This window comes from Mesoplodon mirus (genome assembly GCF_964341445.2).
Source record: "Mesoplodon mirus genome assembly, chromosome: 14".
Lineage (NCBI taxonomy): Eukaryota > Metazoa > Chordata > Mammalia > Artiodactyla > Ziphiidae > Mesoplodon > Mesoplodon mirus.
The window spans coordinates 14,929,410-14,955,678 of NC_138990.1; the positions used below are offsets into that span (position 1 = coordinate 14,929,410).

The 26,269-nt window shown below is 47.2% G+C and overlaps 1 protein-coding gene across 4 annotated transcripts in view; it reads left to right on the forward strand.

The window, feature by feature from the left end:
- Positions 1–18,889, forward strand: part of NCAPH (non-SMC condensin I complex subunit H) — a 39,311-nt gene extending 20,422 nt beyond the window's left edge. For 2 of the 4 annotated variants that reach the window (XM_082642657.1, XM_082642656.1), the window contains exons 7-18: positions 1,401–1,590; positions 2,688–2,779; positions 3,527–3,750; positions 7,536–7,684; positions 8,302–8,408; positions 8,988–9,110; positions 11,550–11,660; positions 12,866–13,033; positions 14,002–14,115; positions 15,306–15,394; positions 15,866–15,941; positions 18,398–18,889. In XM_082642657.1, coding sequence (XP_082498783.1) covers positions 1,401–1,590; positions 2,688–2,779; positions 3,527–3,750; positions 7,536–7,684; positions 8,302–8,408; positions 8,988–9,110; positions 11,550–11,660; positions 12,866–13,033; positions 14,002–14,115; positions 15,306–15,394; positions 15,866–15,941; positions 18,398–18,457 — 1,503 coding nt within the window. In that variant the 3' untranslated portion in view covers positions 18,458–18,889. Of the gene's footprint in view, positions 1–1,400; positions 1,591–2,687; positions 2,780–3,526; positions 3,751–7,535; positions 7,685–8,301; positions 8,409–8,987; positions 9,111–11,549; positions 11,661–12,865; positions 13,034–14,001; positions 14,116–15,305; positions 15,395–15,865; positions 15,942–17,669; positions 18,348–18,397 lie in introns of those variants that run through there. The other 2 variants (XM_082642655.1, XM_082642654.1) reach the window with 1 other exon arrangement.
- Positions 18,890–26,269: the final 7,380 nt, after the last annotated feature.

The window sequence follows — 26,269 nt, forward strand, 5'->3', positions numbered from 1 at the left end:
TCCAGGTATATTGTAAATAACCAGATTTTTTTAAAATTAATTTTTATTGGAGTATAGTTGCTTTACAATGTTGTGTTAGTTTCTGCTGTACAGCAAAGTGAATCAGCTATACGTATACATATATCCCCTCTTTTATGGATTTCCTCCCCATTTAGGTCACCACAGAGCATTGAGTAGAGTTCCCTGTGCTGTATAGTATGTTCTCATTAGTTGTTTTTTTTTTTTTTTTTTTTGCGGTACGCGGGCCTCTCACTGTTGTGGCCTCTCCCGTTGTGGAGCACAGGCTCCGGATGCGCAGGTTCAGTGGCCGTGGCTCACGGGCCTAGCCGCTCCACAGCATGTGGGATCTTCCCAGACCGGGGCACAAACCCGTGTCCCCTGCATCGGCAGGTGGACTCTCAACCACTGCACCACCAGGGAAGCCCTAGTTATCTATTTTATACATAGTATCAATAGTGTATATATGTCAATCCCAATCTCCCAATTCATCCCACACCCACTTCCCCCCCAGTATCCATACTTCTGTTCTCTACATTTGTGTCTCTATTTCTGCTTTGCAAATAAGTTCATCTATATCATTTTTCTAGATTCCACATATAAGTGCTGGTATACAATATTTTTCTCTTTCTGACTTCATTCTGTATGGCAATCTGTAGGTCGATCCACGTCTCTGCAGATTGCACAGTTTCCTTCCTTTTTATGGCTGAGTAATATTCCATTGTATATGTGTACCACATCTTCTTTATCCATTTGTCTGTTGATGGGCATTTAGGTTGCTTCCATGACCTGGCTATTGTAAATAGTGCTGCATTGAACATTGGGGTGTATGTCTCTTTTTGAATTATGGTTTTCTCCGGGTTGCTGGGTCAAGTGGTAGTTCTATTTTTAGTTTTTTAAGGAACCTCCATTCTGTTCTCCATAGTGGCTGTATCAATTTACATTCCCACCAACAGTGCAAGAGGGTTCCCTTTTCTCCACACCCTCTCCAGCATTTGTTGTTTGTAGATTTTCTGATGATGCCCATTCTAACTGGTGTGAGGTGATACTTCACTGTAGTTTTGATTTGCATTTCTCTAATAATTAGATGTTGAGCATCTTTTCATGTGCTTGTTGGCCATCTATATGTCTTCTTTGGAGAAATGTCTATTTAAGTCTTCTGCCCAAACAGATTGACACAGTATAAGCTTGTCACCATTTACTGTGTACATTTATCCATCTGACCACGTACAGCCCTCCTTTTGAACTGGGATGGGATTTTACCTGATCAGTTAGAAAGGCATGTGCAGAGACATTTCAATCCAGTATATGCAGCTGCGAATGAGCAGGGTCCAGTGAATGAGATTTTCTCTTTCCTTGGCCTACATCCCATAATTCTGGGTTTCCTCTGTTTTTGTGCTCAGATTGATCCCATGTTCCAGAAGACGGCAGCCTCGTTTGACGAGTGCAGTACAGCAGGGGTGTTTCTCTCCGCCCTCCACTGCCACGACTATAGAAGTGAGCTGCTCTTCCCTTCTGATGTCCAGACTCTCTCCACTGGAGAACCTCTCGACTTGCCGGATTTAGGTTGGGTGGAAATGACCGATTTAAAAGGTAGGTCCACGTGATGCCTTTTAGCAGAGCAGTTCAGTCATCAGAGAAGCTTCTATATAACCACGGGTGTAGTAAGCCCATCATGCTCTTCTGTTGCTTATCTGCCCAGAAGGTTCCTCTGGAATGACAAAGTGGGCATTTTTTGGGGAGAAACTAAGTTTTCGGCCTGTGTGCAGCATGGAGTCTTCAACAGTAGTAGCCAGTGCTCGTGGTCTGTATGTGCCACGTCCTTCAGGTGCCCTGCTAGCAGTCAGTTCTCACAGTCACCCTGGAGTGTCAGAGTTTTGGACTTGGGAGAGGGGCTTTAAGAGACTTGTTGAGCCAGAGGCCTGTTACTGACCCAGGGGATCCTGAGGAGAAGAGGGCCTTGTGAGCTGTTTTCAGAATCCTCCGTGGTGGTCTGAGAACAGATCTGTCCTGTTGTCAGTCCCTCATACTGGCTTGGCAGTGATTTACCCGCCTCCCACGCCCCCCTCTGGGAGATCCTCTGAGGACAGGCCCAGGGTGGTGGGAGGGCCAGGCGCTGTTCTCCTGTGGAATGATTTTCGTGTGTTACATGAAATTGTTCCTCCCCTCTGCAGGGCTATGCAGATGTTATGGGGCCCATTCTCCTCCTGTTTGTTCTTGTCTAAAATTTGCCGAGTATAACTATTTTGTACTAACAGTTGTCCAGGTGTATGCACTCAACTGAGGTAGGTAATCTGTACCTAGTTTAATTTGGGACTAGAATAAGTGGCATTGCACAATTGGCTGTGCACTTACTATGCTTTAAGGATGGGTTTTTGATTTCCCAACTCTAGCATAGGGCACAGAGTCTATTTCAGAGTCAAAGTCTGTGCTTCAGGTTTCTGCTCTAGTGTTTTCCTAATTCCTGGGATGCCAGTGTGGAGCCTGCCTCTAGTGTGGGCATGTGCCTGAGTGCACGCCCTCTCCCAGGAGAGTGGTCTGCGAACAGATCGGCTGCCGGCCAGCCTCTTCCCGAGAAACAGGAGGTGGCCATGCCCCTCCCTCCATGGTGCTGCTCTGGTCATCTTGAGGGGGTGAGGCGTGTCTCCATCCTGCTCTGAACCCTCTTTGTGATCTTCCTGTCCTCCCAGCGCCCCTGCAGCAGTGTGTGGAAGATCGTCAGATCTGCCCTTCCCTGGCGGGGTTCCAGTTCACTAAATGGGACAGTGAAACACATAATGAGGTGTGGTCAATTTCTGGACTTCTGAGGGCTCTGGGCATTTCTCCAACAGCTCGTGGTTTCAGTGAGATGGCCTAAGATTAGTTCTGCCCAATGGGAACCAAAACTGTGGCATCGTTTTTATTTAGCCAGCAGTACAGAAAATATTTCCTTTGGCTCCTCCGTAGGGACTAAGCCCTGGGGCAGGGGTGGGAGTGGTGTTGTGTACTGCAGCAGGCCCACTAGCCAGCTGGGATTAGAGTACCGGGATCAACTTCGTGTCTGCTTCCCCAGGGTAAGGCAGTCCTTCCGTTACTGGGTGCATGATTTTTATCAGATTTACTCTCAGACATGGTTGTCCCAGTGGCCTCTGGTCTCTTAGGCTGCTGTCAAGCTCGAGGAATTTCCTCCTCTTCAGGGTTGAGTCCCTTGGCACAGAGTTTCCTGAGAAACTATCATGTGTAAAGCTTTCCTCTGTGTATTTTTAGCCTGGCCCCCTTTAGCCTACTTACTACAAGCTCCAAAATAAATGGTTTCCATGGAAAACTGTCTTCTCTAAACATGTAGTTAAAGGATGCAGATTCCTGTTCCATGTTTTACAAAATGTGCCTAATGACAATACAGCTTCATCCTGTGCCGCACAATATAAACTTCCTCAGCGCTTTGCTGTCGTGAGAACACTGGCTCCGGGGAGGGGGCGGCAGTCCTCCAGCAGTGGCGGGGGTGGTGATGGGAATGCAGAGAACTGGGGGCTCTCTTTGTCCCTTCCAGTCGGTGTCGGCCCTGATGGACAAGTTTAAGAAGAACGATCAGGTGTTTGACATCAATGCCGAGGTGGAGGAGAGCGACTGCGGGGACTTCCCTGTTCGGGCCTTGGAGGACGACTTTGGTGCCAATGATGAACCGGACTACGCCACAGCTGGGGACCACACGGCAGCTGGGGACCACACCAAGTTCGGGAGCTGGAAGGAGCCCTGCCACGTTCAGAGCTGCCAGTAAGGCGCGCAGGGCCACGGGAAATGTTCCCGTAGGAGTTTTCCCAGATCTCCTGCTGGGACAGGCTGATCTTGTCTCTGTGATTGGCTGGGCTTCTGTGCTGTGCTGTCACACAGGCTGAGCCATTCTGACTCACCGTGGAATCAATCTGCCTGTGAATGTCAGCTCAGCCACTTATTGGTCGTAAACCTGACACTGCAGGAGTCCATAAGCATAGAACTAAAATACATAAAGTGCTGGGTTATAGTAGCTACTCCATTGGTGGCTGTCCTCACCACCTCCATTTTGGTAGCATGGAGGGTGCTCCCTTTTGACACTCTGCACATGGTCTGGCTTTTGGCTGAATCACTCCATATCAGTTACAGACAGAAAACAGGCTTATGTGTTGATTACCAGAAAAAAGTGGCCCCTGCCTAAAGGGCAAAGATGGGTCTGGGCAGTGTTGGTCATTAGATAGGTAGACCGGGGATGAGCAAAGCAAGGAAAACTAAAAAAGCAGGTAAAAATGAGCATATGGGGTGTGGGAGATGGTAGAATTGGTCTCTAGTAATTTAGATTTTTGATTAGTCTAATAAGCGTCCTAAGACAATCTGAACTTTGTTGGCCTTTATTATATGTACTTAATAGATTAGTATTATTTTAATTTTGAATATGATCTGGAAGCAGGATCCCACAATCCTGCAGTGCCGAGGGCCTCTATAAAGGTCTTGAATGGGCCTGGGTGTAGCAGATTCCACGAGACTAGAACAAACAGACCCTCTGATAACCCTGTGCCTGTAGCAGCAGCTTGGCAAACCTGGGAGTGGGGACAGGCAAGCTGGTTCAGTGTGTGCGAAACTTTAGAAGTTGTCCAGTGTAATTTCCCACCGAGACAAAGATCCCTTCAAGAGCGTTGCTTGAGTGTCTCCAGGATGAGATTGCTTTGTTGAGCTCACTCTGTCTGCCCATGGGGGGAATGATTAGATTGATAATGCCTCTCCAGATCTGAGTAGAAGTCAAGGGGCTGAAAGTTTGGACCTCAAGGAAAAGTTACCCCCCTAGGCCCTTTTAGAACCCTCCTCTCCTGATTTTTACTATTACCAGACCTGTGATTTTGTCCCTTTTCCCATCCTATCTTCTAAGAAGTGGGAAATGGTAGGCAGGTTGGAGGGATGAGCTCTTTTAATACCATTTTCAAATGTCAGAGAAGAGCTATCACTTTTGCTAAACAATGAGGTGACATCTGAGGAACTGGTGTAGTGAAGGACTTTAGTCACTTCCATTTTGTTATTTTGTTATAACCGTATAACCATAGATGGTTATTTTGAACAAATTTTGAACAAATGTCTCCATTTCTCTCCCCAGTTCCAGACAGAACAAAATCTTAGACTCCATCCTACTGAGCGAGCACATTAGGGGCAGGGGACTTAGGTTCTAGTCTAGGGTTTTGTCCATCTTGAAATCCTTACCGTGGCATAAGGATAGGGAGCTTCCCGGGAGCTCAGCAGGTGTTTGCACTGAGTGAAGCCTGACCCTGCCATGGATGGCTGTGAGATGTGGGACAAGTGGCATCATCTTTGGGGTCTTTGTTTTCTCACCCATAACGTGAACGGTTGGGACGAGATGATAATAGTAGTGCCTGCTGTCTACTGAGCTCCTTATTATCCTGACTTCGTGCCAGACACTCTGCCAGGTGCCTGACCTGAGTTAGTTCACATAATTTATATAATATATAAAGTACAATCACTTAATCCTTACAACAACCCTATAATTAGGTCCTGTTATCCCCATTTTACAGGTGAGGAAACAGGCTCAGAGAGGGTAGGAAATGGGGTGGAGCTGGGAGTTGCCCAGCACCCTTGGCCAATCCTGGCTGCGTGTAATGAGCTGTGGATGGAAGGGTCCACCCCGGAGCGCTTAACTGGGGAGACCTTTAAACCGTGGGTAGTAGTGCAGCATGACTGAGCTGGTGTTACGTTGAAGGAGGGGACTTGTGGTTGTGGGGGTGGGTAGAAGAAACAAAGACTCCCTCCAGAGGCAGAGAGAAGCCTGGTGGAGGGGTGGGCTGTGGATTAAGTTAGCTGGTGAGTGGGGGCGTTGGGACCAGCAGGGTGCCTGCCACATAGCATTGTGTATTGAAAGAATTATTAAAAGGCTAGAGTTCAAGCCCCAAGGGCCTCAGTCTGGTTCTGGCCCACAGACTCTCAGAAGATGGGAGCCAAGCTCTTTAGAGCTTTGCCTGTAAGTTCCCAATAAATTGCCCTCCCAATCGCCAGCGCTCTAACAGGAGAGTATCTGAGAATTGAGTGGGGATGCTCCTGAAGCTGTCTTCTTTCTCCCTCTGGGGGAAATGCAGTACAACGCAGTACAGTTATTACTTAACAACACAGGCTAGGTAGTTACAGACTAGAAGTGGGGATTTTTAAGTATATTTTAATTTAATTTTTTTTTTTTTTTTTTTTTCTTTTTGCGGTATGCGGGCCTCTCACTGTTGTGGCCTCCCCCGTTGCGGAGCACAGGCTCCGGACGCGCAGGCCCAGCGGCCATGGCTCACGGGCCCAGCCGCTCCGCGGCATATGGGATCCTCCCAGACCGGGGCACGAACCCGTATCCCCCGCATCGGCAGGCGGACTCTCAACCACTTGCGCCACCAGGGAGGCCCTAATTTAATTTTTAAATTAATAATTTGGCTGCTCTGAGTCGTAGTTGCGGCACGCGGGCTCTTAATTCGGGCATGCGGGATCTCGTTCCCTGACCAGGGATCGAACCCGGGCCCCCTGCACTGGGAGCGAGGAGTCTTAACCACTGCGCCACCAGGGAAGTCCCTAGTATAGTTTAATTTTAAAAATTAAGTTTTCATCACACAGTAAATATACAAATACAGTTTACTGGTTTTTTAAAAAAGATTCTGTAGATAAAGGCAAATTCCTTCTTTTAAAGCTTTTTTAGCTTATTACATAGGCTTGATGTAAAGGAGATTTTTACATATGGCTCAATACAGGTGAAAAGGTCCTCGCTGTGTGAGGTTTCCTCACTGCCATTACCTTTAGAGGGCAGTACAGCGCACTAATAGGCTTTCTGACCTGGCAGGGGCCTTTAGGTGAAAGCTACCTCACACATTCTAGTACCTTGCAGCGGGGGTGAAAAACCAACCCAAAATTGCCATGCTGGACAGGCCAGTTAGGCACGTCACACGCAGCAAAGAATAAAGCTAGATGGTTTAACAGACAGATTATAAGGGGGGCCCCCAGTCATGATAGATTATAAGGGGGGCCCCCATAACATGTTTTTCACTTCCAGTAGGGGCTACGGCAGCGTTAGTGGAGCCCTCATTCATGGAAGCATGGTGAAGAAGGAACGCGGTTACCACGTCATGTGGCAGGAAGCCTTGCGTGTGGAAAGACCCTGAGGCTGGGACTCAGGGGATGGTGTCCAGCTCCCAGCTCTGGCTTTTACTAGCTGTGCAGTCTTATATAAAAACTCAATTTCTCTCTGTTTTCTTGTCTCTCAAATGGGTAAACTTCATTTTATGAAGCACTTTGAAACATCTAAAGTACTTACATAGATACGATCGTATTATAAAATGAAGAGAAGCAAAAGCACTGGTTAAGTAAAAACGAATGGCTTATTAATGATGAAGTATTTATGCTGGACTTACTCTTAGAAATGTTGCCCATTTGTGGAAAGGTAGGTAGAGTCTGCAGCTGCGTCATATGCTGCTTTACGTGTAAATACACAGTTGTCTTGTATATATCAACATGTGCATGGCTGTACATGTTAAAACATGATTTCACATGTGTTGCAGAGAAGAAATGACTCCCCTCGGGGATGGAGACATTTGGAGCTTGTGTCCCCTTCTATCCATGAAACCTGGAGAGTATTCCTACTTTAGCCCCCGAACCATGTCGATGTGGGCTGGCCCGGATCACTGGCGCTTTAGACTCCGGCACAAACGTATGTACTTCTAGACGGAACTCTAAGAAGAGAGAGTGCAGATGGCCAGCCAGTCAGCAGTTCAGCCTAGGAAGGGAAATGCCAGTCACTGTCTTGTACCTCCTGACAAGCTGTAGGAACACACGGATAGCAGCCTCCTGGTCGGACAGTCAGTTGGCCTGGCCTGGGATGAGGGATCAGTTAAGACCGAAGCCTGTGAGTGGGGAGAGGGAGTGCCCAGAGTCAGGGGAGCTGGCTGGTGACTTTGTCCTCCCCCAGCACCCGTGTGACTTCAGACAGTGGCTAGAGGTGGGAACGCGCCCCCAGGCCCCAGAGGGCCACACGCGTACTGCACCGGCAGCCCTCCGCAGCCCTCTGAAGTGCTGTGCCAGGGTTAAAGGTTTGCATTCTCTTTGAAAAGAAGTGATTAATTAGCGTATCTGTTTAGTATTGTTTTCTTGTCAAAACTGCAAATTATAGCGATAAATATTAGGTGTATGATTTGCCTTTCCTCGTGCTGTTATGATGCTCAGACACAAATGCTGCCTTGTGGTTGGTAAGGCTGTCAAGTGATCTTGCAAGATGAGTAACTAGGCCACAGAAGTGAGCAGCGTTGACATCTGTGTTCATTTCTGCAGAAGATACTACCTCGCAGTCAGAGAACAGAAAGAAGAGCACAAAGAAGGATTTTGAAATCGACTTTGACGACGATATTGACTTTGATGTATATTTTCGAAAAACAAAGGTTTGTGGTGGATTTATTATCATTTGTGCTTTCTTAAGTTACTCTTTGCACTCCTCTTTCCCTTTTAGATGTGTTTTTTTTTTTTTTTTTTTTTTTTTTCGGTACGCGGGCCTCTCACTGCTGTGGCCTCTCCTGTTGTGGAGCACAGGCTCCGGACGTGCAGGCCCATCGGCCATGACTTACGGGCCCAGCCGCTCCGCGGCATGTGGGATCTTCCCGGACCGGGGCACGAACCCGTGTTCCCTGCTTCGGCAGGCGGACTCTCAACCACTGCGCCACCAGGGAAGCCCTAGATGTGGTTTTTAAAAATTCATTATAAATTTAACTCTTAGAGTAAATGGATGGCTTCATTCTCCCTCAATCCCTGGAGGAATTAAGAAATAGTCCCAAACTCAGTGGCAGAGAGAATCAATATGAATAAGGTCTAACAGAATCACTGCTTTACACAGAAGTAGGAAGATTAGTGCTGCTCACACCCTTCCCAAGCTCCTTCTAAAAAAAAAAAAAAAAAAAAAGTATATATACGCTTTTTATTAAAGATGCCTAAAAACTACCTTTTTTTTTTTTTTTAATTAATAGGCTGCTACTATTCTGGCCAAATCCACTTTGGAGAACCAGAGTTGGAGAGCTACAACTCTTCCTACAGATTTCCACTATGAGACTGAAAATCTTGTCCAGCTGCATCTCAAACCAAGCACCAGGGTAAGGCTGTTCTTAGGTTCCCTGAGGTCATGTTGTTGTTGAACCTGTTCTTAGCATCAGAGGTATCAAGTGGCGGGTAGTGTGACTGTCAGTGCCCTTCAGGAGAAGGAGAACGCGTGAGGAGGAATTCATGTTAGCCCAGGGGAGTCACTGGGAGATCGCATGGGTAAGGCAGAGCCGGAGGGAAAAACTCACAGGACAGATGCACACCCAAGACTTGGAAATACCTCAGCTGGTTGGACTGCTGGACACTCTGGCCTACTTGCCGAAATGCAAGGGGGATAAACAACCTTTTGTCAAGGCTTTCACAAGCTGTTAGTTATTTCTTGATTCTTTCACCTTCTCGTGGTAGTTGTGGATTTACTAGCCAGGTGCTTTCCCTAGCCCACATTGCCTCCCCATGATCAAGGTGTAGACGTGAGCCCACTGTGACATGCAGGGCGACGTAGGTGCCAGTCCTCGGGGGGTCCCTAGCACTGAACAGCCTGCCTGCTCTCGTGTGACTGCTCAGGTGAGCTCTCTAGACCAGCCAGTGTGCACCCCAGTTGCTATTCACTTCATTTGCCTGTGGCCTCTCTGGTGATGCTAAGCAGGAAGAGGGTGTTCCCGTTGCCAGGGTAACCAGGCAGTGGGTCAGGCTAAGTTCTGTTTTATCTGGACCCTCTATTCATTTGCATTCCTGGTTGTTTTAATCTTGTGGTGTCAAGTATACAAACAGTCTACAGTCTCCTCTTCCTTATTTTGCCTGTTTCTCCACAAGGCTTAATGATGTGTATACAGTTCCCTCAATTCACTGATATCTCACATTCTGTTTTTATAATCCAACACTCATAATTTTCTTTATAATCAATACTGTTCACTTAGCAAAACTACTCTTAAAAATGCAGAAAGAACTAATTGACTGTTACATGTCAATTATACCTCAATTTTAAAAAGGAAAAAAAATGCAGAAAGTTACAGGGTTGCAGCAGTAGGTAGTAACTGTGGTCGTGGCTCCTTGGTTCGATGCCAGCAGCTGCTTAATCAGAAAACAGAGCCCTGGGGCGGAGGAGCGGAGCCAGGCTGCTGAGGAGCCGAAGGGAGAGGGAGGACGCTTCCTCCAAGCCCGGCCCAACTCCAGCTGCCTTCCATGGCCACAAGCCACCCTCTCCTTCCTCAGGCCCTTACTATGAACATTGAAGAATGTGGCTGAGTGGTGATTTGCATATTCAGATGTGAAGGCTGCAGAACAAAGTCATTTGATCCTTGCACTCCAGGAGTTTTCTGTGGTTTTTTTCCCATAATTGTTTCTTATAGAGGAAAGAACTCCTGCTTCTGATTATCCACAGGGACAAATTTCCCTGCATGTGTAGTAGGGCAGCCAGGCAGCAGGATCCCGAGATTCCTCACCTCGTCCTTCCAGTAGAGCTACACTAGGACAAAGGCTATTAAACACTGGAAAGTAAACACTGGACTATTAAACACTCAGTCTGGCTAGAGACTCTACAGGTTAACCACCCATCCAGCTTAATATCTTAAAGGGTGATTCTAATAGCAACTAGCCAGTACATGAGGGGGTCACATACCCTTCCTGAAATATTTCTTGTAGACTATGGACAATTTAGAGTGTGTCCAGAGGACAGTATAATTCTAAATGGAGAGGGATCTAGAAATTGTGTCATATGAAGGAAAGTGGAAGAAAGTGGGCATTTCTTAATAAATATCTATTGTTTATTTTTGGATTTGTAATACAAAACCACTGAGGGGCTTGGGGGGGCTACTTTTGGAGTATATATTTATATTAAAATATTCAGTGTGCTTCTGTAAACTGTACACACGTTTAATTCCATTTCCTTCACCCCAAAGACACACACCCCGGATGAGGATCAGTGGCCGAAGGGCCTGCAAATCTGAAGGGCTCTGGTCGACAGGCACTTCCAAAAGAGGAGGCAGACTTGTTCTGTGAGGCCCTCAAAGGCGGAACAAGAGCCGCAGATGTGGTGGCAGGGAGCGGAGCTCGGGTTTGTCCCTGTAGCTGTGTGGGGAACAGTGGTGGCCCAGGAATGGGACCAGCTGCCTGCGAATTAAAGTAGTGATTGAGTTTTCTGTCAGAATTCTTCAAGCAGCAACAAGTGGACTTCTTTTCAGATAGTTGTAGGTAGCTTTGTTTTTAGTGAAGGAACACTTTTTCAAATAAAGTTGTGTGCAGACCTAATTGCAAACCTGCTGCTCTGGTGTATTTGGGATGGAAGGTGGCTCGGAGCCCTGCTGCACTGGGCTTGCTCTAGAGTGGAGTTGTGTGGTTAGTTGGAAGTTGGCTGGATTAGATGACCTCTCAGGGCCCTTATAACCCTAATGTTCTGGGACATGATCATAGGAACTAAGGTTATCTCCCTAACCTAGTTTACTAGCTGCTTTTCTAGAAATTGCTTTCTGCAGTTGTTTTTTCCTTCATTCTAGTTACTTAAGATGGCCCAAGGCCAGAGGGCAGGGACCGAGCACTGTGAAGAAATTGAAGACTATGATTACAACAACCTTAACGACACCTCCAACTTCTGCCCTGGATTACAGGTAAATGGGGGCAAGAGCTCTGTCCTGTCTTCTAAGCAGCAGGGTGTTTCCCTCCTGCTTCCCTTCTTGTCCTTTCCTGTGTGGCAGATGACTATAGGAAATTCTGAATCAGGTGGGGGTTTGTGGATGCTTGCCCCGCCCCAGGCATCAGAGAACTGAGCAGAGCTGAGGCAACAGCCAGAACCTTGGCCTGCCTTACTCTAAGCTCTGTACACAGGAAAAAAGGGGACATACTCCAGTAAACCGTCAACATGCGGATGGAGTCTTGAGCCTGTACAAAGCACTTATCTTGGCTCTTTTGGGATTTCAAAGGAAAAGAAACACTCTTCTTACTCTTAACGAGCTAATATTTTTTGGCTGGGGAGACATAGCACATAGACATGTGAAGACGGTGTCCTAATGGGGAAACAGAAAGTGTAGGGGGTGGATCTCAGGGGACCAGGTTTGTAGCTCTGATTTTGGTTCTCACATTGTGAACTTGTACAAACTACTCCCCATCTTTAGATCTTAGTTAGACTAAATAATCTCAAAATCCCTTCTATGACTCTATGAATGAGATAGCAGATGGAAATATAACAGAAAGGGGGGGAATATTAGGCTCCATCTGTGTCCCTGCAAGTGAGGAGAAGGGAAAGAGTTGGAAGAATAGCTTATTCACCTTATTTTCTTGCTTGGAAGAGAATTAGGTTGTTACATTTTAGTAAAAATCCAGACTGGCCTCTCGCCCAGTGCTCCTCAAGCTCAGTAGGCCTAGGAGTCACCCAGAGAGCCTGTTACCCAGTTCCTGGGCCCCACCCCAGAGACCTGGCCTGTTCCTGCTGGGCTCAGTCCAAGGATGACTTTCTCACTGGCTCCCAGCAGGACCCCTGCTTGTGGCCAGCCGACAGGTCACGTCTCTGGTGTTTCAGGAGTGCTTTCTGTAAAAGGAAACCCTCAATCCATTAGGAGCAGAGGGACACTGGCTGTTGTGATGACTGAATTCCTTTCGGCTCTCACTCCAGAGGGCTTAGTTCACAGATGCCTCTCTAGTAGGGTGTATGTGCAACAGGAAGATGACTAGAGGAACGAGAAGTCCAGTCTAGGTTTGACTCAATGCCACGAACTCTCAGGTGCGCTCCTCTTGCCGTGTACGGAATCTGTTTCAAGGATATTTCTAAGCCCCTCAAACAGCTCTGCCGAATTTGAAGAGCTATTTCCTTGCTCAGGCTGCTGACAGCGATTATGAAGATGACTTATTTGTGGGACCAGTTGGGACCTTTGACCATTCTGGCCATCCACCTACGACAACACAAGACAACGATGACGCGCCTGAAGTCCAGGGATTAGATATCACCACTTACGGGGAGTCAAATCTGGTAGCTGAGCCCCAGAAGGTAAAGAGGAAGCCAAGAATTGTATCTGATATTGTTTGCCTGAGATCTGTTTGATTTGTATCTTTCATGAGAGTCACATTGGTCTGAGCTTGATTTTTTTCCTTCTCGATTTTAACCCATTGCTCTCTAAGTGGCTGATTCATTCATTCGTTCATTTATTTATGTATTTATTTATTTATGGCTGCATTGGGTCTTTGTTGCTGCGCGCGGGCTTTCTCTAGTTGCGGCGAGCGGGGGCTACTCTTCGTTGCGGTGCGTGGGCTTCTCACTGCGGTGGCTTCTCTTGTTGTGGAGCACGGGCTCTAGGCGTGTGGGCTTCAGTAGTTGTGGCTCGCGGGCTCTAGAGTGCAGGCTCAGTAGTTATGGTGCACGAGCTTAGTTGCTCTGCGGCATGTGGGATCTTGCTGGACCTGGGATCAAACGCGTGTCCCCTGCATTGGCAGGCGGATTCTTAACCACTGCGCTACTGGACTAATTATGCTAATTGTGTTTGTGTGGAACTAGCCATCTCTCCAAAGATTGTGATAAGCCATATGACTAGGGGTGAGCCAGTCACACAAGCAAACTATGTGAATGAAGGTTGCAGGCAGAGAAAATGGGTTTCTCTGCTGGTTGGGTAAGGCTAGCTATTTGGCTCTGGAAAATCTAGGCCAGATTCAACTCATATTAAATTATCATACATCAGGCATCTATTCCCTACCAAGTGACAGGCTTGGTGCTTTCATATATATTTGATTCACTTATCTCTTACACTGGAATTCCAGGATATCCTTAACAAAGACTGTACTTGATCAAAAATAAATTAGATTGAAATGAGGGACTCTGTGTATATCCAAAGAAAGCTCTGTAACTTTGTGGTATAAACTAGATTTTTTCATTATTTGAACTCCAGACTTTCTTTTTACAAAGAGCTGGTGGTAAATGCTTCTTTCTTATGCTTATTTTTACTCGTCACATACCTATTTCAGGTAAATAAAATTGAAATTCAGTATGCTAAGGCTGCCAAAAAGATGGACATGAAGAGGTTGAAGCAGAGCATGTGGAGTTTGCTGACGGAGACCCCCAAGCAGGCGGATGCAGAGGTAACGGGTGCCACTCATTCTGTAGGTGCCCAGCAGGGAGGAGGGTGCGGCTCGTGTCTGAGCTCCTAGATCAGTAGCGCTAACGTGGAAAGCATTCATTCAGAAATACAAGAAAGACATTGCACCCCTGAAATGAACCAGGTATATGAACAGGCAGGTCACACAAAAGGTGATGCAGATGGTAAACTAGTGTATGGGACATTTCTCAACCTTGCCCGTAATCAAAAACTACAAATGACGGCATCTTTATGCAGCTTTAAAATAACAGCTTTAGCAATTAAACAACATTTTTCAGGATGGAGTTAGAGGAAGAACTGGAGTGCTTATTTGCTGCTGGTGCAAATTAAGTTGATAAATAACCCTTTTGGAAAGCAGCTTCTAACATCTCAGGTACCCTAAAATGTTTAAGCTCTTTGATCTAACAATTCTGATTTGGGAAAGTAGGAAAGTAGTTATATATATTATGTATACATATATATGTATATATATGATGCTGATTAACTTGTTCCAACTAAATGGAACTCTGGTTAACTAGAATCCTTCCATCTCCTAGACTTCTGCTCAGACAATGTTCTGAGCTTTCCAAACTCAACACATTCTATTATATCTTCCCCTGCTGGTTGAGAAGTGAAAATGCATGATTTGATTAAGGACCCTGAGCTGTATAGTCTTGGATGTCAGATAAAGCTTCAGTCATATTCATAAGGTTTTATCAATTAAAGTGGGATGGGGTGCAAATATAAGAGAAATGTACTTTTTAAGAAGTAGGAAGAGGGTTCTGTTTAACCTTTGAATTTAAATGACTCATAATACGCTGTCCTCCAGGGATTCTGGTTAATATAGGTTTATTTAAACAAACAACTCTTTATTATGACAATATTCAAAAGTAGAGAGAAAATAGTATAGTCAATGACCACTTCAGTGCCCATTATCAATGTTTCATCTATATTATCACCCAGTCCTGTCCACCCGCCCACCCCTGACCCCCGTCGATGTCAGTGTTAGGGTCTAGGGCTGAGGTACTGGGTCCCTCTATGGATCCTTTTTCTTCAAAATGTACCGAAGAAATTGTTTTGGTTTCATTCTGATGTAGGCTTTTCTTTTTAGAGATACAGCTTTATAAGCTTATGTTGCTCTCTCAAAAGTGAACTGGGCCTAGTCTGATCTCTAAGTGTCCTTTCTTCTGTCAGGCAAACCACAGAGAAAATGGAGAAGCAGGGGACCCAGTACAGGTGGCTGACAAGAAGCTCAGTGGGCTCACAAAGGACCTGCAGAAGAGGTGCCTGCCAACAGACCCCTCCCCTCCCCCTCCCCTCCCCTCTCCCCCTCCCCTCCCTTCTCCCCCTCCCCCACTTCCTCCTCCCCCTCCCCCTCTTCCCCCAAGCCCCCTCCTCCTCCGAGCCCCAGCTGAGGGAGCGCCAGCCCAGGATGTTGGTATGACAGACCCCTCTGCACACAACCTGCCATTTTCACACTTCTCACAGTTTTTGTTTCTTCTCTGCATTGATAAATGAGTTAATGTAGCCCACCTTTAAAAAGGCATTTTTCTGCACCAGTGGCTGGAATGGAACAGGAAATATTTTATTTCCAAATAAGAAACTGGAAAAACCTGCTTCTAAAAGGCATCTGAATTGTTTCTTTATTTCTCATTAGCTTATTCACTGACCATGTGTATTCATACTTGATGAAAGAGCCTTTGTTCCTGGAATTGCAGTGAAGCTAAATACTTACTAGCCTCTTTGTTTTACAGCCTGCCTCCCCTCATGGCTCAGAACCTCTCCATACCTCTGGCCTTTGCATGTCTCCTACATTTAGCCAATGAAAAGGTGGGTAAATCTGGTAAGCGTAGACGTATTCTCTGTGTCAGCCTCCTGGAGCTTTTTATTATTCATGGGCGGCCTCATAGGACATCTAAGATACAGCAACTTATGTAGTACCTTCAACCCAGAGGATTAACCAGACACCTAACAATAACTTAGAAAAAGGCCAACAGGTATGATTAGAAATGAAAATTATGAGGAGGACCCAAATGGGAAAATTTTAGATGCTGAAATTGTGATCTTTCAGTTCCCAACTTGAAACATAAGGTGCTTTTGCATCACTGGGTGTCAAAGGCTTTAAAGGCCAACTCCTGCCAGTGCCAACGTCAGGACACGCGGGCAGCGTGGCGGAGAAAAGAGGGGAGAGATGAGGCTGGATGGAAACAGACTCGGGGGGAGAGCAGAGACGTAGAGGCAGCGCCCGCAGGGCCGAGCCGCCGTGGGCCGTGACGGCGTCTCGGGACTAGAGATGTCTTTCGCAGGAGGGAGGCGGCAGGAGTGCTGACCGTGACAGCGTGCCGGGCCAGCCGACGGCCGAGCGGCTGTGGGGCCGTCCCTGGGGAGCAGGCGAGACGCATCTTCTCAGGGCCCGGTGGACGCTTCCCGGGAGGCACCCCAGCGAGGCAGCCAGCACGCCTGTGCGTTCGGCGCTGCTTGAGGCTTGGTGTCCTTTCGTGTCCCCAGGACTGGGGGCTGGGCGGTAGCTCGTGCCGGAGCATCACCAGTGCTGGGGCTGGACGCGTTCCAAGGAACGCTGCCAAGCTGTTTGTTGTTGTTGTTATAAATTTATTTATTTTCTATTTGTACTTTCGGCTGCATTGGGCCTTCGTTGCTGCACGCGGGCTTTCTCTAGTTGCGCACGTGGGGGCTGCTCTTCATTGCGGTGCGTGGGCTACTCATTGTGGTTTCTTCTCTTGTTGCAGAGCGTGGGCTCTAGGCGTGCGGGTTTCAGGAGTTGTGGCGCACGGGCTCAGTAGTTGTGGCTCACAGGCTCAGTAGTTTCGACACACAGGCTTAGTTGCTCCGTGGCATGTGGGATCTTCCCAGACCAGGGCTTGAACGCGTGTCCCCTGCCTTGGCAGGCAGATTCTTAACTACTGTGCCACCAGGGTAGTCCCTGCTAAACTTTTCTGAGTGCCATTGGAATCTCACAGCATCCTAGTGGGCGTAGGTGCTGGTGGACTCTGCCACTGGGTGTGTTCCCCTAGCCCGCGCAGTCCCCTAAAATGTCGGGTGCCACCAAAGCTCAGAAACTTACCCTGAGTCCAAATTCTAAGCGTTAGTGACATCACTCAGTCGCAGCAGCTGGAGGATCAGTGCTGCCCTGGGCCGCATGTCTCTGCTGTGAGAGAGCAGCTTTAGCACCTCTGCTCGGTTCCCGGTAGACTGGGGCCAAGCAGACACGCGGCTGAAAGCATGAGTGACTCCAGGCTTCACTGAGGCCCGTGTGCTCTGGCTCTGGCACCACCCCGCCTCCCCCAGTGGCAGAGCCAGCTTCTCTTGCTTTGCTGTGACCAAATCTCTCTAAGGGCCCCCAGGCTCAGCATTTGAAGACTCAGGAGATGCCCCAAGACCATGACCTGTTGGGCTGAGCTTTGGGCTATTTGAGAAGATCTGACTGGTAACGCTGGCCAACAGTTACCAGATAATCTGCAGGGATCTGGGGTAACTCAGAGCTTAGAGCCACCAAGAGAAATCTTACAACACCTTGTGCCGGAATGTGACCCCTCTTAGGCCTGCCTGCTCCCGGTTTTTCACTCCCATCTGGACTCTTCATCTACTGCTCTGGTAACGAGCTCCCCCTCAGCTGTCACCTGGGAGGTGAGGTTTGTGCTGTCCATCTTTAGCAGGAGAGGAGGTGCGCCACCACACCATGCCCGCCTCCAGTGCCAGGCGAGGGAGCGATGGTCCTGGTGCAGTCAGGCTTCTGCGTGAGGAAGGGCTTCTGACGGCTGTTTAGCCCTGAGGGGACGGTTGCCTGGGGCTGGTGGAGGATCCAGGGGATGGGAGGATCGGGGAGGCAGTGGGAGCAGGGAAAAGGCCTGTGCAGAGATGGGAGGGAGAGCGTGGCCGTCACGGCCATCGCCAAGGGTTGAGGTTCCCGAGCAGTGAGGGAAGGGCCTGGAGAAGGGCGTGCATGGCAGGGCTGATACACGTGTGCCATGGCCCCTGGTGGCCTCCCCATCACTTCCCACAGCTCCTTCCAGGGCCGAGAGCTTAGCTCTTAGACCGCTGACGGAGATTGTTGCAGAAATCAGAGCAGGCTTGCTTTTTTCCCCCTGCAGTTGGCAAGGCTTTGGAACCAGCTTTTTCATGCAGATTATATTTGCTGTGACAGTTTTACTTATAGTCATGGGACAAACCTCGTTCTTTGTAGTCACCACCTTGTTACTCCAGGGTTTGTTTTCTGATTCGTGTATCCTGTGGATACCAGAGTTCACGTGTGTTTGATCTTCCTTCAGAATCTAAAGCTGGAAGGAACTGAGGATCTTTCAGACGTTCTGGTGCGGCAGGGGGACTGAGTCCGCGGGGAGAGAAGCCCTTGCTTCCTCAGTGACCAGGATGCCTGCACTTGGTGCTTCAGTGCCGTGGGCTGCTGGCGAGGCTACAGCTGACCGCGCTGTGTGTCTGCTGCTCTTCCCGTCTCTCCTTCACTGTCTGGGAACCAGCTGCCTGACGCTCTGTCCTTGATTAAAGTTTTCTGTTCTGTGGTGACCACCTAGGAGGGAGGAGAGGGTCCTTACTATCCTTGATGAGGCAACTGTGTCCATTCTTTGTATCCATGTATAGTTTGTCTCCTAAATTGCTCTGTTTCCATACTTTATTCTTGTAGAAAGGAATTTCCCAGTAGGCACTTGTCTTTTAACAGCTACCAAATCCATGTGTATAAAATACATCATAAGTGTGCTTATAAATGTATATATAATGCTTAAAAATAAAATCATTTGGAATAATTTGCTTGGTAAACTATTTGAGTGCCCACAACATGAGTATCAGACCTAGTCCTTATGCTCAAGGGGGAGGCAGACTCGTTAGCTGGACAAGAGACGCATGTGTCAGTATAAGGCAGGAAGTGCTTAAGGGCTGAGGTGATTTGTCTTGTAGCAGAGTGGGGATTTCAAGATTGGGTCCATTGGGCCTATCAATTCTGCTAAAGGGTGATTACAGTAAAAACTGCTAACATTAAGTGGCTACTTGAGTACCTTCTGTGGATGACTTTTTTCAGCCTCCTTAGCATCCCTGTGAGGAACGTAACTGTTACGGCTCCCATTTTACAGAGGAGAAACAGGTGCACAGAGGTAAAGTAATTCACATAAGAGCAGACAGCTGTCAAGAGGCTGGCCTTGAACCAGGACATCTGCTTCTAGATCTTTATTAGCTGCCACACTATACGTGCTCACGTCACAGGCTCAGTACTTGTAGATGTTGATCCAGGTAACTCTGTCCTTGTAAGGCCCTGGGTCTCTGCCACAGCATCCTGTCACCATTCACTGGGCAAACAGAGAGCTTGAATGATAGGTCAGCGCAGTGACGGATATAATTGGAAATTACTCCTGATAATAAAGAACTTGCCCCTAGGCCAGAAACGACACAAAACAAAAACCAAGCCCTTCCCCTTAGGAATGTGCTTTCCAAGTCGTGGCCAAAATGTTAGCCACTCTGCTGTATTGAGAGGATTAGACTTGTGGGCATGCTTTAGTAGGAGAAGCAGTGATGCCGAGTGAGAATCCATACCCTGTCCTGGACTTCCCTGGTGGCGCAGTGGTTAAGAAACCACCTGCCAATGCAGAGGACACGGGTTCGAGCCCTGGTCCAGGAAGATCCCCCATGCCACGGAGCAACAAAGCCCGTGCACCACAACTACTGAGCCTGCGTTCTAGAGCCTGTGAGCCACAACTACTGAGCCCACGTGCCACAACTACTGAAGCCCACGTGCCTAGAGCCTGTGCTCCGCAACAAGAGAAGGCACCACAATGAGAAGCCTGCGCACTGCAATGAAGAGTAGCCCGTGCTCACTGCAACTAGAGAAAGCCTGCGCACAACAATGAAGACCCGACGCAGCTAAATAAATAAATTCATACCCTGTCCTGCTGGGGCTGAAGCCTCCAGCATCTTTTCCCAGGCCGGGGGAGCGCTGGTCCTCTTGCTTTGCTCTTATTCCCAGGATTAGAACTAGCCAAGCCTGCTCCTTCTCTCAGTCCAGCATACTTCTCTGTAGTGGGGTCTAGGCAGGGGCCGAGCTGCCGATAAAATTGGCAAGAGTGGTAACAGCTTCTTCAATGAACTCCCCTCCCCTCCACCCTGCTTCTCGCAAGCTTCTCCCTCACTTATATGGTTGCTGTGTCAATTCATTTGGCTGCATATAATAAAAAACCCAAATAAGTGGGTATGTGAGATAGTTTATTTCATGTAAAGTACATTAGGAGGTGGGTAGTCCAGAGCTAGTGTGGCGGTTCCATGAACTCATAAAGAGACCAAGGATCATTCCAGCATTCCAGCTTCCTCTCTGCCATCCCTAATGTGTAACCCTCATCCTTGTGTGTCAATGTGGCTGCTGGAATCTAGCCATCACATTATATTCTAGGCAGCAAGATAAGGGGTTGTGAGGGGAAGGCAACCATTAACCTACTTTCTGTCTACAGATCTGCCTCTTCAGGACATTTCATATAAATAAAATCATAACACAATATGTGGTCTTTTTTTTTTTTTTTGGCTGCCTCGGGTCTTTGTTGCAGCACATGGGCTTTTCTCTAGTTGCGGCGAGTGGGGGCTACTCTTTGCTGCGGTTCACGGGCTTCTCATTGGGTGGCTTCTTGTTGCAGAGCATGGGCTCTAGGCACACGGGCTTCAGTAGTTATGGCACTCGGGCTCAGTAGTTGCGGCTCACAGGCCCTAGAGCGCAGGCTCAGTAGTTGTGGTGCACAGGCTTAGCTGCTCTGCAGCACGTGGGATCTTCCTAGACCAGGGCTCGAACCCGTGTCCCCTGCACTGGCAGGCAGAGTCTTAACCACTGCGCCGCCAGGGAAGTCCCAATATGTGGTCTTGTGACTCGCTTCTTTCACTTCAAGGTTCATCTATGTTGTAGCACTTCATTCCTTTTTATGGACGAATAATATTCCACTGTATGTCTACTGCATTTTGTTCATCCATCAGTTCCTGGACATTTAGGTTGTTTCTACTTTTTGGCTACTGGGAATAATGCTGCTATAAACATTCAAGCACGTTTCTGTATGGACATATTTTTAACTCTTGTGGATATATACATAAAGGTGGAATTGCAGGGTCATGGTAATTCAGTTTAACCCTTTGAGGAACTGCCAGGCTGTTTTCCAAACTGGCTGCACCACTTTTACATTCCCACCAGCAGTGTCCAGATAAGTGGTCCAGTTTCTCCACATCTTTATCAATAGTTGTTATCAAGTCCTTTTTATTATTAGCCATCCTAGTGGGTGTGAAGTGATATCTCACTATGGTTTTTTTTTTTTTTTTTTTTTTTTGCAGTATGCACGCCTCTCACTGTTGTGGCCTCTCCCGTTGTGGAGCACAGGCTCCAGACGCACAGGCTCAGCGGCCATAGCTCCCGGGCCCAGCCGCTCCGCGGCACGTGGGATCTTCCCGGACCGGGGCACGAACCCATGTCCCCTGCATCTGCAGGTGGACTCCCAACCACTGCACCACCAGGGAAGCCCCCACTGTTGCTTTTAGGGCCTGATTCCATAGGTCTTCCCTCTGCCTGCAAAATTTGGAGATTGACCAAGGATCTGGGCAGAGATGGGATCATCCTCTCCGTGACTTCCTTGTTAGGATAGAGATTCCCCCATCTTCGAGCTCCTCCACCCCCTCTGGGCTCTGTCCTTCCAGTCCATCAAGCTTCAGATTTTTTTCCAGGTGAGATGCAAGTAGTTGGGGAATGCACCAGGGGGAGGAGCATCAAACTCACAGCTCTTGCTCCACATAGCTCTCCCAAGAGTAAGCTTCTCTTCACCAGGTGTCCCCCCATAGACACCTAGTTGAACTGTCAGCTGGGGAAGGCAGCTGATGCTCAAGGTTTCTATCTTTTTTCTTCTCACACTGCCAGGATTTCTCCCTTTCAAATTCCCAGCTGCTTTCCCTAAACCAGAACTCTGAGTTCTGGCCCCTTTAGCCAATAACACACCATCTTGCACAGCCATAGCTGTGCAATCGGGCAGCTCCCTTGGGCCAGTAAACCACAAATTTGCAACACGTACATTTTCCAGTTGCAGTTGGGGTTTTTTTGTTTTGTGTTTAATTAAAAATCTCTTCTGATTAATATTGTTAAAATGGCCATGCTACCCAAAACAATCTACAGATTTAAAGTGATCCCTATCAAATTACCCATGACATTTTTCACAGAACTAGAATAAGTAATTCTAAAATGTATATGGAACCATAAAAGACCCAGAATTGCCAAAGCAATCCTGAGGAAAAAGAACAAGGCAGGAGGCATAACCCTCCCAGACTTCAGACAATACTACAAAGTTACAGTAGGCAAAACAGCATGGTATTGGCACAAAAACAGACATATGGATCAATGGAACAGAATAGAGAGCCCAGAAATAAACCCACACACCTACAGTCAACCTTTGTCAAAGGAGGCAAGAAAATACAACGGAGAGAAGACAGTCTCTTCAGCAAGTGGTGTTGGGAAAGCTAGACAGCCAATGTAAATAAATGAAATTAGAGCACACCCTCACACCACACACAAAAATAAACTCAAAATGGATTAAAGACAAATATAAGACATGACACCATAAAACTCTTGGGACATAGGCAAAACATTCTCTGATGTAAAGTGAACCAATGTTTTCTTAGGATAGTCTCCCATGGCAATAGAAATAAAAGCAAAAATAAACAAGTGGGACCTAATCAAATGTACAAGCTTTTGCACAGCCAAAGGAAACCAAAAACAAAATGAAAAGACAACCTACAAACTGGGCGAAAATATTTGCAAACAATGCTACCGACGAGGGCTTAATTTCCAAAATATACAAACAGTTAATACAACTCAATAATAACAACAAAACACCCAACCCAATCAAAAAATGAGCAGGGGCTCCCCTGGTGGCACAGTGGTTGAGAGTCCGCCTGCCGATGCAGGGGACACCGGTTCGTGCCCTGGTCTGGGAAGATCCCACATGCTGCAGAGTGGCTGGGGCCGTGAGCCATGGCCGCTGAGCCTGCGTGTCTGGAGCCTGTGCTCCGCAATGGGAGAGGCCACAACAGTGAGAGGCCCGCATACCGCGCAAAAAAAAAAAAAAAAAAATGGGCAGAAGACCTAATTAGACATTTCTCCAATGAAGACATACAGGTGGCCAACAGGCACATGAAAAGATGCTCACCATCACTAATTATTAGAGAAATGCAAATTAAAACTACAATGAGGTACCACCTCATGTTGGTCAGAATGGCCATCATCATTAAAAAGTCTACAAATAACAAATGCTGCAGAGGGTGTGGAGAAAAGGGAACCCTCCTACACTGTTGGTGGGAATGTAAATTGGTGCAGCCACTATGGAGAACAGTATGGAGGTTCCCTAAAAAACTAAAATAGCGTTACCATATGATCCAGCAATTTCACTCCTGTGCATATATCCAGAGAAAACTATAATACGAAAAGATACATGTACCCCAGTGTTCATTGAAGCACTGTTTATAATAGCCAAGACATGGAAGCAACCTAAATGTCCATCAACAGATGAATGAATAAAGAAGATGTGGTATATATATATATATACAATAGAATATTACTTAGCCATAAAAAGAATAAAATGATGCCACTGCAGCAACATGGATGGACCTAGAGATTATCATCCTAAGTGAATTAAGTCAGATAAAGACAACTATATATCACATGAGGAATCTAAAAAATGATACAGGGATTTTCCTGGTGGTCCAGTGGTTGGGGGCTCAGGTGTTTCCAACGCAGGGGGCCCAGGTTCGATCCCTGGTCAGGGAACTAGATCCCACATGCATGCTGCAACTAAGAGTTTGCATGCCGAAACTAAAAAAGATTCCACATGCTGCAACTGAAGGATGCTGCATGCTGCAACAAAGATCCTGCACATGGCAACGAAGATCCCACGTGCTGCAACTAAGACCTGGCGCAGCCAAATAAATATTTTTTAAAATTAAAAAATGATACAAATGAACTTATTGACAAAACAGAAATAGACTCACAGACATTAAAAAGAAACATATGGTTACCAAAGGGGCAAGTGGGGAGGGATAAATTAGGAGTCTGGAATTAACAGATACACACTACTATATATAAAATAAACAAGGACCTACTGTATAGCACTGGAAACTATTCAATACCTTGTAATAACCTATAATGGAAAAGAATCTGAAAAAGAACATGTGTACATGTGTATATATATATATATATATAAAATATATATATATCTTCCAAGTCATTTTGCTGTACACCTGAAACTAACACAACATTGTAAATCAACTATTCTTCAAGAAAAAAGAGAGGGCTTCCCTGGTGGCGCAGTGGTTGAGAGTCCACCTGCCGATGCAGGGGACGCAGGTTCGTGCCCCGGTCTGGGAAGGTCCCACATGCCGCGGAGCGGCTGAGCCCGTGAGCCATGGCCGCTGAGCCTGCGTGTCCGGAGCCTGTGCTCCGCAACGGGAGAGGCCACAACAGTGAGAGGCCCGCGTACCGCAAAAAAAAAGAAAGAAAAAAGAGAAACGTACATAGTAGTACTCAATAAATGTGTGTTGAGGGCTTCCCTGGTGGCACAGTGGCTAAGAATCTGCCTGCCAATGCAGGAGACACGGGTTCGAGCCCTGGTCTGGGAGGATCCCACATGCCGTGGAGCAACTAAGCCCGTGTGCCACAACTACTTAAGCCCGCGTGCCTAGAGCCCATGCTCCACAACAAGAGAAGCCACCGCAATGAGAGGCCCACACACTGCAACGAAGAGTAGCCCCTGCTCTCTGCAACTAGAGAAAGCCTGTGTAGCAATGAAGACCCAACGCAGCCAAAAATAAATAAACAAACAAATAAACAAATGTGTTGAATGAATAAGTGATCCCTTTGTAAAACCGAAAAAACAAGATGTGACAATCAGTGAACAACCATAGAACACAAGACGTGTGTGTGTGTGTGTGTGTGTGTGTGTGTGTGTGTGTGTGTGTAATCATAGCTCTAAAAGGACCCAGCAATGGGAAGCTGGGCCAGACCCCTAGCCTCTCTGTGCCTCAGTTTCCTCAACTGTCAAATCAGCATAATCATCCCTTCTTTGCCTAATTCACAGGCCTAGTATGTAGAGAGGTGGTCTGGGGAAAGTTGAAGTTGTACAAGCATAATATGATACCTATTAGAGGACCTTCTCCAATAATTTTACAGACGTAATACTCTTTTTTTTTTTTTTTTTTTTTGTAATACTCTTTCTTAATCCCCCGCTGAGGCAAATAGGAAGTTCATTGCTTCCTACTAGAATTTGCTACACATTTGCTATTCTGTAAGACTAGGACTCCAGGCTCCGAGTTTCCAGGCCAGAGTCCTGTTTCCTAGTGATGATTCAAAGCAAAGAGGAAGTCTCCGTTTACTCATCAGCACCTCAGATGTGCTGGGTGCACTGTTGACATCTGGCTAAAGAAGCAACCCGCCCTCCTCTGGACTGCACCATCAACACACTGTTCGCCTTGGATTCTTGCGACAGCCCTGACTTCATCACATTTTTTTTTTTTCATTAAAAATGATTTACGAGGGATTTCCCTGGTGGCGCAGTAGTTAAGAATCCGCCTGCCAATGCAGGGGATGTGGGTTCGATCCCTGGTCTGGGAAGATCCCACATGCTGCAGAGCAATTAAGCCCCTGCGCCACAACTACTGAGCCTGTGCACTGCAACTACTGAGCCTGCGTGCCACAACTACTGAAGCCCACACGCTCTAGGGCCCAAGTGCCACAACTACTGAAGCCCATGTGCCTAGAGCCTGTGCTCCACAACAAAAGAAGCCACCGCAATGAGGAGCCCGTGCACCGCAACCAAGAGTAGTCCCCGCTCGCTGCAACTAGAGAAAGCCCGCGCGCAGCAACGCAGACCCAATGCAGCCAAAAAAAAAAAAAAAAGATTTATGAAATAAAAGGTTGGTATTGCATTTGTGTCCCTTTGTAAGATTTTCACATGAATAAATCCTCAAATCAGGGAGGGAAAAACTCTTTGTCAGATTAAGTGGGACAATATCACATTTGTATCTCTCTGTAGCAGAGCTCTCACAGGCCATGCAGGGTCTCTCTCTCAGTGGGTTGATATCTCAACCCTGCTCATTCTAGATTAAATGTCTCTTCTTGTTTATGATAT